Source organism: Netta rufina (assembly GCF_964035555.1).
Source record: "Netta rufina genome assembly, chromosome: 6".
Classification (NCBI taxonomy): Eukaryota; Metazoa; Chordata; class Aves; order Anseriformes; family Anatidae; genus Netta; species Netta rufina.
The window spans coordinates 30,132,003-30,151,524 of record NC_140129.1 but is presented as its reverse complement, the minus strand read 5'-3'; the positions used below and the strand labels follow the sequence as shown (position 1 = coordinate 30,151,524).

The 19,522-nt window shown below is 37.2% G+C and overlaps 1 protein-coding gene across 1 annotated transcript in view; it reads left to right on the top strand.

The window, feature by feature from the left end:
• The window catches only part of MGAT5 (alpha-1,6-mannosylglycoprotein 6-beta-N-acetylglucosaminyltransferase), a 111,544-nt gene that overhangs the window by 74,389 nt on the left and 17,633 nt on the right, over positions 1–19,522 (top strand). Inside the window, exons 6-11 of the mRNA XM_084289622.1 lie at positions 810–881; positions 1,993–2,154; positions 3,898–4,067; positions 4,969–5,103; positions 11,162–11,295; positions 14,773–14,906. Of these exons, the coding sequence (XP_084145748.1) occupies positions 810–881; positions 1,993–2,154; positions 3,898–4,067; positions 4,969–5,103; positions 11,162–11,295; positions 14,773–14,906 (807 nt within the window). The remainder of the gene's footprint in view (positions 1–809; positions 882–1,992; positions 2,155–3,897; positions 4,068–4,968; positions 5,104–11,161; positions 11,296–14,772; positions 14,907–19,522) is intronic.

Genomic DNA, 19,522 nt, shown 5'->3' with positions numbered 1-19,522 from the left:
TTGCAATACAGTTCTGTTCCTGTTGTGCTTTTGTGGTTTGCCTCCAACAGTGAAATTCCTTCACAACACTGAATGGGCTGATTATTTGATGTGGGTTGTACAGATTCCACAGGACAAGTGAGATTCCTATGGAAAGCGCAGGCAGTTTCAGTGACTTGTGTCCATTTGCTGTTTCTTCCTTACCTCCTAGCCGTTGTTTTTCTAGTAGACAGTGGTAGTACTGTATTTGCATGGATTGTTTCTCTCAGAATTATGGCTACTAGTACTTGCGGATACCGTTACCTAAGTTAAAATCCTATTACTTATCAAGTAAGATTTTTTGTGAAGTCATCTTTCTTTCAATTTTTTGTCTAGATTTCTACAAGGTAGAATTCTGATCCTTGTTTTTTCTCAGTCTTTTTATAGAGATATCCTAGGCAGATGGGAAATGTGTATATATAGAATACGTATTTTATAAGGTCTAGAAGCACAGAAAACTCAGTGCTTTTTGAAAATAATTTAGGACCTGCTCAGAAAAAGCATTTAGCAGCTGACCTCTGACTTGAAAGGGTTTTCTGTTATGTATTCATTATCATGAATGAATATCTAAATGCTACTTTTAGTTGCAAATTTGCAAGGTTAAAGTAGAATTGAATTGCAAAAAGTCTTCTTAAGCTTCTCTTAGAAGGCAGGTTTTGCCATGCAGTGACTTACTAATCAGCTGATGTTGTATTCAAACCATAGGAAAGTGGAACATAAAGGCAGTCAGAGTTTGGTAGAGGAGCTGAAAGTAAAATAGAATTGTTTGTTTTAATTTGATTGTTTTGCAGGTTGAAAATTGGTGTCCTCGTTTACCTTGGAGAGCAAAAAATCCTAATGAAGAAACCGATCAAAAAACAGTGGTAAGAAAAACATTAAAACATGGGTGTTCAGTAATTGTTCACTCAAAAGACCCTGGAAGCCTGTGCCACATAAATGCTAGTAAGACTAGAATTTACTATTGTTATTCCTCAGCTCCTCAAAACTGAAGGGCAGCTTCCTTGACTGTGTATATGTAGCTCATCACATATTTTCTCAAGTCATACTGCAGTCTTGGTGGCAGATTTCCATTAAAAACATTCAAGTGTTCTAGTTTATGTAGCGTTGTACAGAGATACTGAGAAAATTTGCAAAGCTATAGACTGTTCCCCAGTATTAAGTGACCATATGTGAAACTATCTATTTTTATTATCCTATAAATCTGGGCTTTATATAAAACAATGCTGTAACAAAAGAGGCCTATGTACATTTCAGGTTTGTAAGGTTTTGATTTTTTCCTTGAGAAATAACTCAGTATGCAGTAGAGTTTTTAAACTGTTACAGCCTAATTATGTAGCACTTAGGTATTTTAAGATAATTATTGGGCTGCAAATGAACATCGCCTATAGAATTTTGGTGTAGAATGTCATACTTTGTAAAACCAATTGTTTTGCATCGGTCTGGCTTTCAAATGAATATTTCTTTTTAAAGGAATACTGTAGCAATGTTTCTGCCTTAATGTTATTGTAAGAGCCTTCCTTGTATTTTGAAGATTCATGATGATATCTGAATCCTCAGTGTAATTTTCTGAATTTGTATTGTGTCCTAGAGATACTTTTAGCCTCCTTTGCAAACACATGAACAAAACTAAATCTTGTACTGCGGAAATAAATACATGGTGAAACATTGCAAATATACTCCAGTGCTAATAAGTACTACTAACAAAAATAACCATAATTTATATGGCTTAGAAATGTCCATTTAAATGGACATGGGAGGAGCCCAATTCCCACCTTGCTACAACCTCTTCTAAGGTAATTGCAAAGTAAAATCTTGACTTTAGCATAAGAAGCATTATCCTTTTTTGTTTGCTTTTATTTTATTTTTTACACCAAATAATGTAAAGAACAATTCATGTTTGTGTAGTTTCATCACTTCTGAAAGGTACACACAATAACATTGTTTTTTTTGTTTGTTTTAATGACTTAATTGAAGGCTGAAATTCGTATCAACTTTGATCCTCTCTACAAAATGATGTCACGGCATGAGGAATTCAGGTGGATGATGTTACGCATCAGACGAATGGCTGATACCTGGATTGAAGCAATTAAATCACTTGCAGAAAAGCAAAATTTGGAGAAGAGAAAACGAAAGAAGGTAAGTTAAAACATTTTTTTAGCACTTGCCACTTGCAAACATTTGCCTTACTTAAGCTAAATTTTCCAAAAGTAACTTTGGAGCAGGAATACCAAATATGAGTAAAAGGCTCATGTTCGTACATTTGTCTCTTTTCAATGAGTATTTTGTTGTTTGGAATTATTTGTAAAATGGATTTGTGTTTGTATACATCCAGTAAGTCAGTCTTTGAATAAGTTTTTTAACATCTTTAATTTTGGATAAAAGAGAAGTTATGCAGAAGGTTTTAAAGAAATGAACTATAAATTTACCACAGACTGATTACACTGGAATGTTTTACATAGTTGTAGAAAACAACAGTTGTATATTTCCTTTGTCCACAACTGAAATCTTACGTGGCATCTTTCTGGTTTGGGTTGGAGTGGGCTTGAAGTTGATCACAACTTTCAATCAGATCTCTTTTGACTTATAGTGAGTCCAGGTTAAAGTCTGTGAGACTCTTGAAATCAAAAAGTCTATTTTATTTTAATTATTTTTTTTAATTACTTCAATTAGTTAAGATAAAGCTGAAGCTCTTAAACACAGAAATTTCCCTTCCTGCCTTGTGCTTACTGGAGCCAAACCTGAGTGGCAGTCAGAGTTGTGTTCCTGTCCCCTCAGAAGGCTGCCTGTCTGTGGCTCTGCTTCTTGCTTGCGATCCTCAGTCCCTGCAGGAGACCTGGGCTCCATATTGTGGCTCTCATGTTTGTCACTTACCACAGTCCTTGTGGAGGCTCACTCTCTGTCAAGGAGCAATGCTTTTCTTTCAAGCAGCAGTGCAGCCTGTTTTATTAAAGAAATGTAACATCTGAGAATACAGAAACTCAGAAATAAACAAAAGCAGCACTGTCCTGTACAGGCAGTTTTGATGGGATGCTCTAGTGCTTATTCTTCGCTTTTAAAAGTCCTTTAAGGTCTTTTTAAAGACCTTTTTTAAGGTCTGCAAACATATGGTGATTTCATTTTAATGTGTCCAGTTCTCTTCTGGGAGCAGAGATTAGAACAAGATGTTTTTATGAATGCTGCTTCTTTTTTAAAGAGTGAAGGATAAGGTTTTGGTGTTTGGGGTTTATGTTTGGCACTATATGTATCAACACTCAAAGAGTAGTCCAGATGTGTAGTGAAGTGTTTGAACTCAGCTGTTGTGCTCCATTAGAAAGGCAAGCACAGATTTCAAGGAACTTTAGAGAAAACTCTCCTCCAGTGGCAGTGCAGAAAAAAGGTTGATAAAGCATCCTGTCATTCTTACGCAATCTTTCCAAGTTCCTTAATGGCTCATCCAAAAGAACATACCCTTCCTGGACCGAACTGTCCTGTTGCATAAGCAAGAATATCCTACTTGAGAATATAAGTGGTTATTCAAACAAAAGAAATTAATTTGAATCACAACTTACTTTCTGTGCAGAATTACATGTTGTTTTGTGAATAACACTGATTTAAGCGTTTTGTAACTGGTCTTCTGGCATATCATAGTGCAAAAGAATAAAGCAACATTCTTACAATTACTGTTCCAGAGATCTATTACAGAATTAAATTATTTACAGGGTCTCCAATTAGGGTGGAGGTGTTAGGTTGTTGTTGTTGTTGATTGTTGTTCTTGTGTGTTTGGCTTCATTGTTTGGTTGGGTTTTTGTGTGTGTCCATAGTGGGAATTTGAGAAAATGCTGTGAAGTATGCTAGTTGCATGTTTAATGTTGGTAACTAACATACAACCTTTCTTTTCAGATTCTTGTTCATCTGGGGCTTTTGACGAAAGAATCTGGATTCAAGATTGCTGAGAATGCATTTAGTGGTGGCCCACTTGGTGAATTAGTCCAGTGGAGTGATTTAATTACGTCTCTCTACTTACTGGGCCATGACATCAGGATTTCAGCTTCTCTGGCAGAGCTCAAGGAGTAAGGAGATTACTTTCAATTTTGAAACTGGAATACAAAAAAAATAATAAAAATCGGAAATTGTAAACTCTTGAAGCTTCTATTAACAAAGTGTATAATTTCTTGAAGCATAAAATGAAAGTGGTAATTCACTAAACAGACAATAAGATTATTTTCATGAGCTAAATATGTGCTATAAAAGGATAATGTGTTTTCATTGTAGCTTCAGGCTCATGAGACTTCATAAATGAATGCTGTAAAATTCAGACTAAGCAGCTTATTCTTTAACATTCCAGGTGCTTTAACCAGCTGCAGTAAGAAGTTTTACAGATTATCCTAATTCTGTGTCCTCTTCTTCAGTTTTTACTATTCTTCACTCAGTATCTGATTTTAAAATAGAGGTTTTAATCCTTTAAACAGATTACTTTTGATGTAGTTAATTGCTTATGTTAGGTCACATTGCTGCCCCACTCATCTTTGTCTTGCTTTGCATGAGACGTTCAGCATTAGGCATAATACAGCTATTTTAAGGTTGGGAACATGCACCTTTTCCGTAGCTTTCATTTTTTTTTATAACATGACAGCATCATTTTGTAGAGAGCTCTTATTCCATCAAGCTGCCAATAGAAGAAATTATTTCCAATCATTTCAGAACACTATTTTTAAACATTCAGATCATATTATTATTTTTTTTAAGTGGATGGGATTTTTAGTGAAATTAGCTCTTTACTGATGCATATGCAGCTCTTTAATAAATGCTGAGGATCTTTAGCATTTGAATGTTTTTACATAGTTACTGATTTGGAAGAGATAAAACTAAGGCTTTTGTGAAAAGGTGAATTATTGGTATAAGTAATATAGCATGAATTTCAAGGTTGATCTGAAAGTAATACTTTTCCATGTTCCTTCTTTTTCCATTTAGGATTATGAAGAAGGTTGTAGGTAACAGATCTGGCTGTCCCACCCAGGGAGATAAAGTTGTAGAACTCATTTACATTGATATTGTGGGACTCACTCAGTTTAAGAAAACCCTTGGTCCATCGTGGGTACATTACCAGTGAGTATAATATTTATTTGACCTCTAAACTGCTTTGTTGAAGAGCTTTTGTGGAATAACATGTAAAAGTACTAAAGTGGGTACGCTTACGTGAATTGGAATTTATTTAAAAGTAAAAATACAGTTCTCCGTTGTCCTTCATTCCTAAGAATAAAGCAATTGTTACCTGTTTGTTGCATACCAGATGTAAGGCCCTCCCCACGCACGTATGGAATACTTGTTGTAGATCGAAGCATTTTTAATCTTAATGAATTATATTGCTGAGTCATCATCTTTGTCTTTTCTTCATCCCCTCTCCCAAGTTTTGTTCTTCCCATCTATTTGTAAATTAATAGATGGGCTGAAAGATTATGGAACTTTGCTGTTGAGTTGGAGCAGAACGTGCATGTTTTGCTTGTCTGTGTTTGTCTCCATACTGGATTGATGGTTGTGGGGATTTATCTATTTAAATTTTATTGTTTAACAACAATGTCATATTTTCTGTCCCATCCCTAAAAATCCTGGGGGCAGAATTGTCTTCACTAGTAATTCTAAAGAATAAATCTGCTGTTAACTGCAGTTGCTGTTGCTTCTGTAATCTATAAGCATTTTTCCATTAGGGATGGAAGATGGTTGTCACAAGAAATTACTTGGAATGGCCTTCTTATTGTCTGTGGTTTTAGAACCAGATTTCTTTTTGTCAATATGTTTAAATGAGCAAGCCTCACACATGTTGCATTAATATAGATCAGCATGAAATAAAACCAAATCTAAATCACTGACTTTGATTTATTTTTTTTTGACCTAATCAAATTAGCTGTGTTTCATGATCTGTAAAGTCCAGTAAATCCTAGCTGAGGGAAGAAATTGAAAGGTTCTCTGAAGGCAGAAGAATTGTGTTTTTTCCTACTTCAGGATTTGCTAGAACATTGCATCTTTTCAGCATAATTTTAAATAAAAGTACTGTGATTAGCGTCGCATATTAGATTACTCTTAATCTCTTTTTTAAAGTAGAGGAGTAAACAGATACTTGGGTTTTTAGGAGCCTGCTAATAAAGCTAATCCCATTTTCCACTGAGTTAGAGTTGGCTGTCTGTCTGCCAGATGTAATTGTCATTAGGCGATCACATATGGTATTGTGGTCAGGATAGAAAACCAGGCTTAGGAAATTGTAACCAAAAGGGAAGAAGCGTTTTAAATTTCTACTTGGCATATTCTGTAGCAAGGATGGTGGAAATGCAGCATGACATTGAGTTTATTAGATCAGCTCTTCAATTTTTCTTGCTTGTTTCATGAATCATTAAATCTTAAGCTGCCAATCTGTTTTTCATTGATTCCTAATTTGTAGTAATGACTGACTCTTTTTTTGTTTAAGGAGAGAAGAATTAAATTTCACTGTAAATACATACGTTAGGCAGTATGAGATGTTTTTTAGCTGTGCTTTTGAGGAAGAAAAAATATCACTAGTTCTCTTCTACAGCCAGCACTGTGTATCTGGGGATTGAACAGGACCTCATCAGGTGTATACTGTTGCAGATCAGGTGTATTTATCTTTCTTGAGAGATTTTTGCCTAGTCTCTTAGAGAAGACTCCAAAAGACAGCAACAGTATTTCATACCTTAAAGAGAAGTTTAATAGTATCTTTCTTGGCTTGATATCTTGCAAACTGCATGTTCCTGCTTATCCCCCATGGTTTCAGAAAATAAATTACTTCCTCCCTCTCTCTGCCAGCTTGTAGAATATCTTATGTACTGTGCTTGCTTCAATTTGCCTTCTCTCCCCTGCCCCACATAAATAAATAAATTCAGAGGTTTGGATCACTCCTTATAATTCAGGTTTTCATTGCATTTTTTTGGGATCTCTGTAGTTACTTGATACTGTTCTTCAAGGTCAGTGTAGAAAACAGGGTCCAGAGTCTAGCAGAGACCATCAGAAAAGAAGAATTAATTCTTAGTTTCACCAAGCTGTCTCCTGTTAAATGATCCTGTTGCAACCTTTTTTCTTTCAGCATCATGAGTTACCTCATAAAGTTTGTCATAATAATATTTTTAAGTTAAGAGAGTAAGCCTGGTATAAAAGATCATATTTATGTATTCTTGTTGAATGCATTCCAGTAAAACAAAAGCATTATCACCTATAAAGCTGCCTCATAGGCCTTGTTCTTCACAAACTTCTCTTCCTCACTCATTAGTATCTAATGTCAGCAGGAAAGATTTTTTCCTCTTGAAAGAGGTGTCCTGTTTTACGCCATGTAGTTCAGCAGATGTGTGCTGGTCAGCTTGGTCTTGTGTGCAGACCAGACTCAAATACAAATAAAATGTGTTTATTCACTTTGGATTGAAGTAGAGCGGTAGCATTAACCTGTGCCTTCAGAACAGGCTCTTCATAAGAGCGCAGTATGTAATCTTTGAGTGAACTTGAGCCCCGAGGAAAGTTTTGGCTGTCTCAAATCAGGTTTCTAGGACTCGTAGCTCACAAGAATGACCTGCTGTGAGAGGTGAGTGCTTCTCAGCAGCTGGAATACTGCATTGTACTTCTGAGGTCTGTAGCACCAGTGACTCCTGATAGTATGTGCTTTATCTGGGGTATAACTGTGCTACAAATAGCAGGAATACATCAAAACAGATTTCATTTGTTCTGAGCACCGTATTGTCAAGCAGAATGCCTGGACAAGCTGCATTTTTCTCTTCTGAAGTTTGGGTATTTGAACACAGTTCACATGCGATGAAGCAACATAAAAATTAGTGGCTTAATATAGATTGAGGGGTGCAGCTCATTGCTTTTCTTGTCACCCGCGTCCTCTGTACAGCGCAGATGAATCTGGTATTTTTTCATTTTTCTCCAGCCTCTCTAGCAATGACTCATTCCCATATGCCTAAAATCTAACTGGCTTTATTCTTGAAACAAATGAACATGACAGGTATCCTGCAAAATGAGCAACATTCCCGCTGCTTACGTGTTTTCTAGAATACGTCTGTTTTAGGAGGGATATTTTCTGACTAAGTTCTTACATTTTGAATTTAAGTAGTGAGGGGCCTGAAAAAATACGTGCGTCTGCAGAGCTTGCTGTAGGCAGACGTGAGCTTGGCTGGGCATGAGCCAAAGCAGTCTGGAGTCTGTGTATGTGTGCGGGCATGTTGCTGTGCCTGAGCTCAGTGCACCTACAGAGCTTCTGCACCAGAACTGCTTGGGTTTTGACCGGCTTGCTCCCAGGAAAATGTCTGCTGTCTGTCTGCAGCCACGTGCCCTTCATTTAGCAGTGCCTGCTGGCATAGGTGTTAGCTGCTGACAGTGATGGGTGCTGCTGGACAGCACTGCTCACCCAGACAGAGAGGATGTACAAGGAGGGAACAACTATAACCTCAGGTGGGAGAATGACCTGAATAAATATGTATGAATACTTCCACCAGGGCAGCCCAGTTCAGATAGTGTGAATGCCCAATATTTATGGAAAAACGCTAACTTGAAAAATGGTGATAATTCCGGGTTACTTTTGTCCTTTTTTTTGTAAACACAACATTTGTCACTTCTAATATATCAGAAGAAAGAAAACATCGATGTGGTTGTTTCCATAGGCAATTTGCTACCCACCAATCCTTGTTTTAGAAGAACTGTTCTATGGTTTGTGGAAATCTTTTTGAGATGGGAAGAGTGCTTTCTGGTACACTGTGTGAAATATTCAGTAGTGCCACACTAGTGTGTCAAAGGACAGCGCTCTGTTCTATGGGGGTGATGTACCCCTTGTTTTCTCTTCTTTGGGTGTGAGAGAGATTTCAGACATAGTTTATTTTAAATACTGCCAGCTTCAGTGAGTTACAAATACACATATAATCACTAGTTTTCAGTAGTTCCGTTAGCTTCGTAAAATTAGAAAGAAAAAGTTCAGTTCCTCGTTTTAAAAAGGAGATAGGTCCGTTTCATTTTTAATTTAACATCTCGTGAATCAACCAACTGTGTCAATGAATAGGCAAATCAGTCTCACACCAGTTCCTTCTGCTGTGATCTCTTCCTGTCTTCCTGACTTTCTTCATGCCCTAATACTATAAACACAGGTTTCGTTTTCCCTGCTTCACTGCTTCACTTACTTTCCATTGCATCATATTTCCTGTACTTCTGCTTCAGAGCCCTGTGTAAGTTGGACTTAGTGACACCATATCACTCTAAATAATTGGTGCTAACATACCTTACACCTGAATACAGAAAAACAAGAGGAAATGAAGCACATTGAGACATTTGCATGCACTGCAGTGCTCCTTAAACGTATGATTTGACAGACTCCAGTAGTGCTGCAGGTTTTCAGTAGCTTTCACCCATTTTCTTATTCCCCTGCATTCCTGTACCTGGCCAAAAGCTGTACATTTGCTAAGAATTCTGTTTTAAGGCCTGCCAAGAAGTAAGAGGGCTTTTATTACTCAGTGATTCATCAGTGCAGAAGTTGTTTTGGTCTTGCTAGAGTATTTTGTATGATGCAGAGATCATTGCTACTGTTGTAAAATATTTTCATTGAGAACAGTTGACATAAAACACTGCAGAGAAACGGATCTGTCAGCTTTGTTGTTTGGTGAATCACAATGTGTTGTATCTTTTGACTTTCTTTTTTTGCTTGAAAGATCTCTATGAAGATTTAAAAACAAAGTAAATTTGCCCCTTTTGTACTCTGAAATACAAAGGTGGCATTTCATTTTGTTTTATTTGGTTTTGTTGTTGTTTTTTTTTCTTTTTCACAATTTAATGAATACTTCAGTGAAAAGAGTAACATGTAAGTATGTAAGTGTGGTTTGGGGACTAAGTTTTTTCACTTTTTAATGCTGAACTATATTTGGAGCTAAGTTCTGTTACCTGTTGAAGCCAAGAACTTGATGTTTTACCGATGAGAATGTGTATGGGCTTGAGGCATGGGAAACTTTTTGAAGAGTGAGAAATACAGGCATTTTTTAAAGGCACTTTTACCAGCTACCGATATTCTGTGCCACCTCTGAGGTTGTGTTTCTTTCTTAGTGACAAAGTGTGTCGTGATAAGAGTTGATGTCTTTACATCACAACCCAACGTGGCACATGGCCCTATACAGCCTGTATCAATCTTTTCCCCAGATTTTATTTGTGGAGGGCTGAAGAACAGAAGGGTCAGCAGCTTTAGAGCCAAGTAACACAATTCATTTGCAGTAGAGCTAACGGTCAGTGTGACCACTACAAATAAAGTTCCTGTCTAAGCCATATCAAAATTTTACAAGGCTGCATTTTGGAAACATAAATCCTTGAACCTGTATGCTAGAATATCCACCATCTTAAATTGAGGGTGGTTTTTTTCAGCCTTTCGTGCGCTGTGGATTCTTTTTAAAAATAACACGACTCATGACTGAAGTAGGTTTGTTTTTTGTTTTTTTTTTCAAGGAGTTAATAAGACTTTTCAATAAAGAACTGAGTGTGAATCTCTTCTCCAGACTCCTTGTAATCCAATGCCAAGGTTTCTCTTAGTTGCAGACATTTGACTTTTGTATTATTTTTTCAAATGTCTCTAACAAACAGTTTTACAAACAAATGGCCTGTCTGACTGCAAGTCTGCAAATTAAACTGTCTTCAGGGCTTCTCCAGTAGGTCTAACTGACCCAAAAGTCAGAATCTGGAGACTAAATAGAGTTGTCTAAAGACAAAATTCTATTCTGCTCTGATCTTGGTATGTAGCCTTTGGCTGTTGCACTGGTTTTGTAGTGGTGGGTAAGAACATTAGGAAATAGATGAAGAATCCTCTCTTCTTCTGCCTAAATTCTACTTCAGAGCCCCAGGAATGTAGGTGACCGCAGCAGTGTTCCCTAAGCTGTACTTGGATGTTGAAGCATGAATTCATTTTCTGAGAACAAGGAAACCAAAACCAAGCTCCAGGGTTTCTATTTGAATGTCTGAAATGTCCTTCAACTTGCTGATTGTAGTGCCTTTGAAATTGAAATATGCCTTCAGTTTATAAATCATTCACAGTTGCAAATACAAACAGAACACATCTTAATTATAACTGTGTACACATGCTTATATATATATATATATGCTTGTGTACCTGCAGTAAGTCTTTATTTTTTTCTTTTAGGTGTATGCTAAGAGTTCTAGATTCATTTGGAACTGAACCAGAGTTTAACCATGCCCATTACGCTCAGTCTAAAGGCCACAAGACACCATGGGGAAAGTGGAACCTTAACCCCCAGCAGTTCTATACGATGTTCCGTAAGTATCCCTGGGTTTATAAAGAAGTTGGGGTTTTAAAAAGGAATGCTGTCATTGAGAAGAATTCTTGTATTATTTAAAACAAGTTCATGGCTTAATAAAATGTATGTAAAAGGGCAGAATCATAAGTGTAGACTATGCAAATACTCTACCATACTGTCAAACACACACACAAAAAAAAAAGCACAACAGCAAGGAAAATGATAGGGCATAGTATACCTATGTGGAAAGTGATGGCTGGCGTTTCCTTCAAAAAATTTTTGTCTCAATTTTTGGAGTGTATTTCTCACAAATTTTCACCAAACTTATCGTTATGTTGTGAGCATTTATCCTGAGAGGAACTGATTCTCACTTTTTTTCCCAGCAGAGTACAAAGCTATTGGAAAACAAGTAGTAGATGTCAGTATTGTTATAAACATTTAAGGAATCTTTACATACTCCCCACCACCACCCCAGGAAAAGGAATTCTCATTAAATTTTATCATGTTAAATGATTGCAGTGACCTATTCTAGCGCTAGTCTTTGACTTTATGAAACTCAGTTCTAGAATCAAAGGATCATTCTTTTGCATGCTGTAGTACTTTAAGTTTATCTCTGAAAAAAAAACAGAAAGATTCACCACTGCCAGCTAGCTTGAGGGTATATGACGCTTAGGAAAGAGGAAGGTGCACGCTGTTACTTGCAGGAGCTTCTCAGCTCAAGTCCATAAGGAAGTCCTGGGCAGTGACCAGCCTGACCTCCAAAGTTTGCTGGTGATTCTTACCTGATGCCAAGACCAGGGACATATGCTTTTTTTTTTTTTTTTTTCCAAATCAGACTCTATAGTCATATCTTTCAAACTTTCCTGCTCTTCACAGCAGAAGTATGCATGCTGCTGTCTAGCTGACATGCTTTTGAATTCAGTTGCCTTGTAAAATCCTTTGAAGAGGCACATTTTGTCTGTTAACATTTACTGTGCAAGTTTTTTCCATTCCCAGTTATGTAGAAGCAAGCAACCAAAGGCGTGGTGGGGAAATGGGACTTGGGAGTGGTTGCAGAGTTAGTGCCTGGACTTCAGTGAGCAGAGCTTGTTCCCTGTCCACATGATTTGTTAACATTTTTTGGTTTGTCATACATGGAAAATGAGCCAAAGGCCCAATTGTGCTGTATTTAAGTAGAACAGCTATTAGGAAATTTGATTGTGAGATCCTGCTTCAAGATAGCACCAAGGGTGACGGTGCACTTGAGGAAAGTAGTTGCATGACTACTTGTGGTACAGCTGTGTTTACTCCTCAATCCCACTCCAAGAAAGGCAGAAAAAAGTAAATCTTCCCTATAAGGAAGATGTTATCTGTTGCAGTACAGACTAATGTTACATTCTGTTGTTTGGAGCAGATCACTTCATAATAAATTTTCCAAAGAGTATGACTGTATTGAAACTCCAGTAGGTAACCATTTCTGGGTTTTAATACTAGCAATGACTGCTGTTTGGCTTTGCAGAGAAAGTGCTGAAGAGACTGCAAGCAAACTCATTCTGAAGCATGAGTGATTACAGTGCTATAGATTGTTCAAGGATTTTTCCTTTTTGTGCTAGGTGCTGAAGAATCAGCATGTTTAGATATCTAAAGTTTATTTTTGTATTTGGTCCTCTGCTGCAGAGAGAGCAGCATCTTCATTGGGTTATGATTGGAAGTGCATGTTATGAATCAGTAAAATTTTTACACCAGGTTGGAACCCTGGACACCTTCCCAAGATCCCCAGACTCTATTATGTTTTGAGAACTCTGATTATAAGGGCAAAAATTATTACTGAGCAAAAAGAAAGCCGTATTCAAACCTGTGGCATATTACCAAATGCTTGAGCTTTCCAGAGGCGTGAACTTTTTTTCCCTTTTTATGTTCTTTTTAAAATCTTTTATGCAAAATAGCAGCATTGGTACTTCTTAAAACTGCATGGTCTTGCTTAAAAATCTGAGTGCTTTCTGTCAATGATATTTAAGGCCCTGAATTCCACCAGTTCTAAAACTTCAACAAAGGTTTATTTTTCAAGTGCGTACTGCCTTGCCTCTCTTTGAATGTGGTCTCTTATCCAAAAATACAAAAGGATAGAAAAATGCCCCTTTTCAGGAATATTTGCAACATGCCATTCACTGTGCTAAATGTTAAGGAGTCCTTGGGTTTAAGTGAGTGCCTAACGGTTGCTGAGACATTTTTCTGTGAAAGAAGGATAATTGTCATTTGAAAGATTAAATATAACAATAAAGGGAACCATGTACTGCGTATAGTTTCTGTTCTGTTGTGTTTTCCAATTTGCTGGGTTTGAGGAATCAAAAGTAAAGTGTCATAATAGCAATAGAATTTCTTTTTGTAGAACTTTGACTATGGGTTTAGCATTGTATGTTGTATGTCTGGGGTCTTTTTTTCCTCCATCTTTTCCTCCATTTTTCCACATTTTCCCCCTTTTCTTTGGCAAAGCGCACTTACTAACAAGTTGTCAACTTGAATTAACAGAATTTGAAAGGTGAGACTTGCAGAGGAGATCCTGGTTTTCATTGCAGTGTTGTTCTGTGTAGACATGCAAGGCTGTGCCACTTTTTAAATAGGTGCAATACCCCCATATATTGCAGTATTTTTATACAATAGGAATGAATTCTTACCTGAAGCTGTGAACACTGCAGTCCATCCATGCAATTAAACACATTTTCAGCAAACAAGCAAACAACTTAGCTGTAATGAGCCTACAGCTCTGTGCCTTTAAAGGAGGAGAGCGAGAGCAGTGCCTAGTATCGCTGGATGTCAGTGCTGAAAAAAGAACAATGGAAGCTAAAAATATAGGAAATCAAGACCAAATTCCATAACCTTTGCAATTAACACAACAGTTTTGATCATTTCAGTTGTCACTTTTCGATATTTTAACATAGATATATGTAGTGAATTAGGCAGTGAAATTTCTGTTCTGATTTACGTGGTGTGACTTTGTAGGCTAATACCTAACACAGATACATAATAGGCAGCAAGCTGGATGGAGTGTTAGCTCTCCTAATATAAGAGATGAGCCCAAGAAATTCACAAAAATTTATCACATTGAGAAACATCATACAGCTTTGTTAACCAGCATAAACCCAGTGTTTTTTCCAAGTGTTGGTGTTGCGTCTCTGGGATTGTCAAGCTAGATTCCTTCTGGCTCTCTTATCTCTAATAGTAAAGTAAAGCTGAACACACAAAGAATCGTTATCATTGGCCTGGGTCCAGCTGCAGACTTTCATTGCAGGAAATGAGCCAGAAAATAACTGCTTACTTCAGTAGACATATGCAGCAGGACTTAGTAAGAACTCTTCTCAATAATAAAGTAAGCAAATACATCTGTGTGAATGTGAAGAAAAGAGGTATGTGTTGTACATTGTGTTCCTTATACCTACTTTTATTTTTGTCAACGCTTATACTGTTGTAATGTTAATTAATGCTTTAAAATGTTTTGAATATTCTCCATTTCTTACAGCTCACACTCCAGACAACAGCTTCCTTGGATTTGTGGTAGAGCAGCATCTGAATTCCAGTGACATCAAACACATTAACGACATCAAAAGGCAAAATCAATCTCTCGTTTATGGCAAAGTGGATAACTTCTGGAAGGTGAGTTTTCCATACCTGATATGCTTGAGCAAATTTATTTTGATCAATGTAATAGTGCATAATTCTAAACTTAAGTATTCTTTTTCTATAAATCTGTTCTTTTTCTGAAAATAATCAAAGAATTCAGTTGAACAATTTGAAGTCTTTCTGATGAACAAGATTGTATCAATCTAGAATGAGATGGATCATCTGTTATTTATGCACACTTTCATAGTATAATAAAGTTTTTATGGTCTTGATATCACAATAATTTTAGAAAATGCAGAAGCTATTACAAGTAATGTGAAATTGAAGGTGTCATAGACTTTGTAGACTTTAATCGTTTTCGTAAACGAATGTCTCGATGATTTATTTTAATATATCTACAAACAAAAATGCGCTGTATTTTGCGCTAGAAGCTGTGTTTCACTGAAAACCCTAGAAGTGTGAAATCTCATTTTATCTCCCTGTAATAATAGCAGATGTGTTTTTTTAATACTTCAATTGCTGCAATGTCTCTTCCATTTGCAGAGGAGAGCTCCAGAATAACAACACTGAGATTTGGTCGTATTTTCACCGAGTATCATATGTTGGACTGTTAAGCTCACAGTGCTCACTGCTTTTTGTCCACTGTCCTTTCCTGGAGCTCTTTTTTTCTAGGCTCATACACCTGGGAGTGTAAATTTTGTTCAGCTTTCAAAGAAAAAGGATTATTCCTTAATAACAGTATTTCTTTTTCACTCATGTCTGTGTGTCCATATTCCTGGTGTGCCTTAGGACCTTATATTTTAAGCTCCTTCTCAATTGAAAATGGAACTCATCAGTACGTGCTGTGTCATACATAGGACCAAATGATACAACAGTGTGAGAGCATCTGTTTCTCACATTTTCCTTCCTTTTCTCTTCCTTGGCATAAGAATGTCAGTCTTACACAGTTTTCTGACCCGTAGGACCAACATTGTCTGGTAACTGTGACTATACAGAATATGTTCTTGAAAACTGATAGCTACAAGTGGTCCATCTGTGAGACAAAAGAAAAACTTAAGGGAAATGGGAGAATGCTAACAGGTTTTGTGTTAGAGAAAAGGTAGAGCTGAATGCTTCTTGGCTCCTCTGCTGAGAAAAATATGCACATTAGTTATGCTTGTTCAATTTCAATCTCTCAGGTTTAAATTTGGTTTTACTGCCCTAAGCTATGTAATCTGCGTCTTAACAGGAAATTTCGCTTAGCATCGTACTAAATACTGTGGCAGTTACTCTTTTTGAGCTCATGGAATAGAATGGCTTGGTTTGTCCCCATTTGCCCTCTGTTCTTCTGCATGCAGAATGCTGGTGCAGAGCTGGGTTCCTTTAATTCATGTCTCTTCTAGCTGAGGCTCATGCACTTTTAGTTCCTGATCTCATTATCAGTCTCTCAGGAACAGTTGCATGTAATAATCGTCTACACTTCCTGACCTGAATTGTACTGCCTATCAGTACAACAACCTGTTGAGTACTGGTTAAATTTAAGGAACAAGATACTGGTGTAGTCACCAGCATTTGTTTTTTTCCCACTTTTATATATATATCTTTTTCAGTTTATTCAGCCTGCATTAATTCAGAAATATGTATTAATAGATTATATGCCCAGAGGGAAGACTTGTGATTGTGTAGTCTGAGATTTGGTGTGACACAGAGGATATTCATGAGCTGATTAAGACAAGAATATGGCTTTTTTGGAAAAGAACATCCGATCTTGATTTTTAAATAGCACACAGTGGAAACCCCACTACTTCCTCTGGTAAATTCCTTAATTGCCTTCTCCCTCAAGACTGCATTACTTCTACTACAGATTCCCAAACTAATTTCCAGTTTTAATAGCAGGTATAGACTTTGTCTACTGGACTGATGTTTCTGTTCTGTTTTCCTATAGAAATACATAGGATGAGGCTAAAGCAACTCATAGTCGTCTTCTGAAAAGCCTGGATGTGCTGAGCCACTGAGAGCTTTGTGCTTTCTAATCTTTAAGCGTTCTCTCATGTCCCTTTTCGCTGAACCTTTTCAAGATTGTTCACATTCCTCTTGCAATGTGAGTGTTGGCAAAGGGTGTGTGGGCCATAAGAGCCTTGAAGTCAGAAAGAAATACTACGTGCATTATTATGCACATACCCTTTTCACCATTGGGAACTCATGTTTAGGTGACTTCTCAGCCAAAACCCTTGTATCTCGTATTTTCGAATTGCTTGTTCCAAGTCAGTGCTCCATTTCTGTAAGTAACGCCTGTCTTGTTTCTTCTAAGAGCTATAACTTAATATTTGGTGGTATTAAAATGCTTACTGAGGGCTTGTTACGTGAAGTGCATCGTAACTGTAACTTGCAGGCTGTAACAGCAGTCATGCCTATATGCACCCGTATGTGAAATGCAGTCACCGCAGATAGGCTTGGAATTGGTGACAATGTGAGGTGTGTTACATGGAGAGAGAAAATCTGGGTCTTGTGATCACCAAAAGGCCTGAACTAATCTTGTATCTGTAATTTATTTCATGTTTTCACGTTTTCCCTGTGCAACGTTCTTTTCATTTGCTGTCACGGCATATACTGAACCAGGCTAATCTATTTGTCCTGCTATCTTCCTTTATATTGAACGTGGCCAGTTAACAAAAACCATAATCTCCGCTGAACACACATCTCTGCTGGTTCTGGTCAGTCGCTGGAGAAGCACAGTGTGAAGGGGAGGGTGCTCTGATTCCCAGACTAAAGTGCTTTTTCAGAATATCGCTTGCAGATAACTTGTTAAATTTTAAACCAAAAATTGTTGAAAAGTTGAAATGGAACTGAGGAGACTACATTGTCAGTTCAGAGTGAATTCTTTTCTTTTTTCTTCCCTGGGAGTGGGACTAGAATAGCTAACTGCCATCATGGTTTCCTATAGCCATGGACAAGGGTCCTTCTCTGCATCTAGCTAAACATGTAGAAGAAAGATCCCAAATTACTTGTTACTTAATATTTGCTGGAAATCCCCATACACCCATCACTGCTGCATGACTAGACAGAGTTGGAGAGGCTAGCTCAGACCATCTACTTAAACTGGTGAACTAACCCGGTTATTGTAGCTAAAGAGAACTATGGATTGCTTCCAGACAACAATCTGTCTTGCCACCTCATTCAGTGGGGTTAAACTCTGATATAAGCATGATGATACTTATGCCTTCAATCCTAAAAAGAAGAGTCAAGATTCATGATTCATGCATCTTACACTTCCATCCGTCTCAGTTACACACTGCATATACCACTGGATTTTGGTTTATCTTGGGATTGACACTTGGGCGAATAAGCACCCAAATGTTTGGGCCTCTAGATGTAACAGTATGCACTTAGGAAATATGCAAAGACCTGTCCCAGTAGTTCTTTCTTACCTGAATTGCATATGTCAAATTTTATAAAAGCATTGCGTTCTGATTTTTTTCAGTATTTGAAGGTGTGGAAAGGTTATATGAGCTGTTTTACATGCGTTTTGCAGTTTCAACTTTTGGCCTCCTAATCCACTTTGGGACTCTGAATCAAGATCTTGTGTAACGTAATGAGCCTGTAGCTCTGCATATGTGATGGCTACTTTCATTCCCTGTGGAATTTACCGTGTTCTGTGCAGTTGCCCAAGTGGTCTAAAATTGTAAAGAATAATTATAGACTCAGACTGGCAAAGTCATAGTAAAACTTGGTCATGCCTTCTGTCTACCACATCAAGAAAATGAAAGTTCAGTTCTTCATGCATTGTGTTTCTACTATGATTTTTTTGTCACATTAATACCTCTTACATTTTCATCCAACAAACTTAAAATTTCAGCCTTTCAGGACTGAAATTACTATGTCTCCCTGTCAACATTGTCTTAGGGAAAGACTTACCAGACAGTTGTCATTTGATTTCTTTGATGAGAAGGGCTTTATGATGCTTTTAGAAGTAGGTAGAAATAATTGATGTACAGTAATAACAGTTCTGCACTCAGTGATCAACAAAAATGTCGTTCCTGAATGGCAAGTTTATTTTAGCTGCTAAAAACTTGTTTCAGAAAAGGCTTGTATGACTCTTAGTCACCGCTACTCTTACATTTTGGTTCTGAGGAGAAATAATTGCCTCTTTTGTGATGTGATTATCTTTCATGCTGTAGGTCTAGATTTGTACTGCAGACACCAGACGTACAGTGAATAATGCAATCTGACCCAAACTCTGCGGAGAATGCTGATTTTGCATTACTAGCCAGCAGCCCATGATCTGTTCTCTTAAATTACCTTTGGAAAAGGAAAAATCTTCAGTTTATTTTTATTCTTTAAGATAAAAGAACGTTTGAATCTGCACGCAAGCAAGCAAACTCAGGAAATGGATTAGCAGCGGAAGGAATGTTGGGATTCTGTTTGTTTGCAAATCACATTCCTTGATTTATTTACTTACAGCCCTTGTATTTATAAATGCCATATTTATGCTCTCTCACTTTCTAAACATTAAAAACATTGAATTAGAATGTTTTGCTCACTTAAAGCATACCTCCATTCCCCAGAAGTGCTACTGTAAATACAGCATAGAAACCTATTTGTTTCATCCTATACTGCTTTCTTTTGCTATATTCCCTGTTTTGTAACAAGCAGGTGCCGGTATTTATATA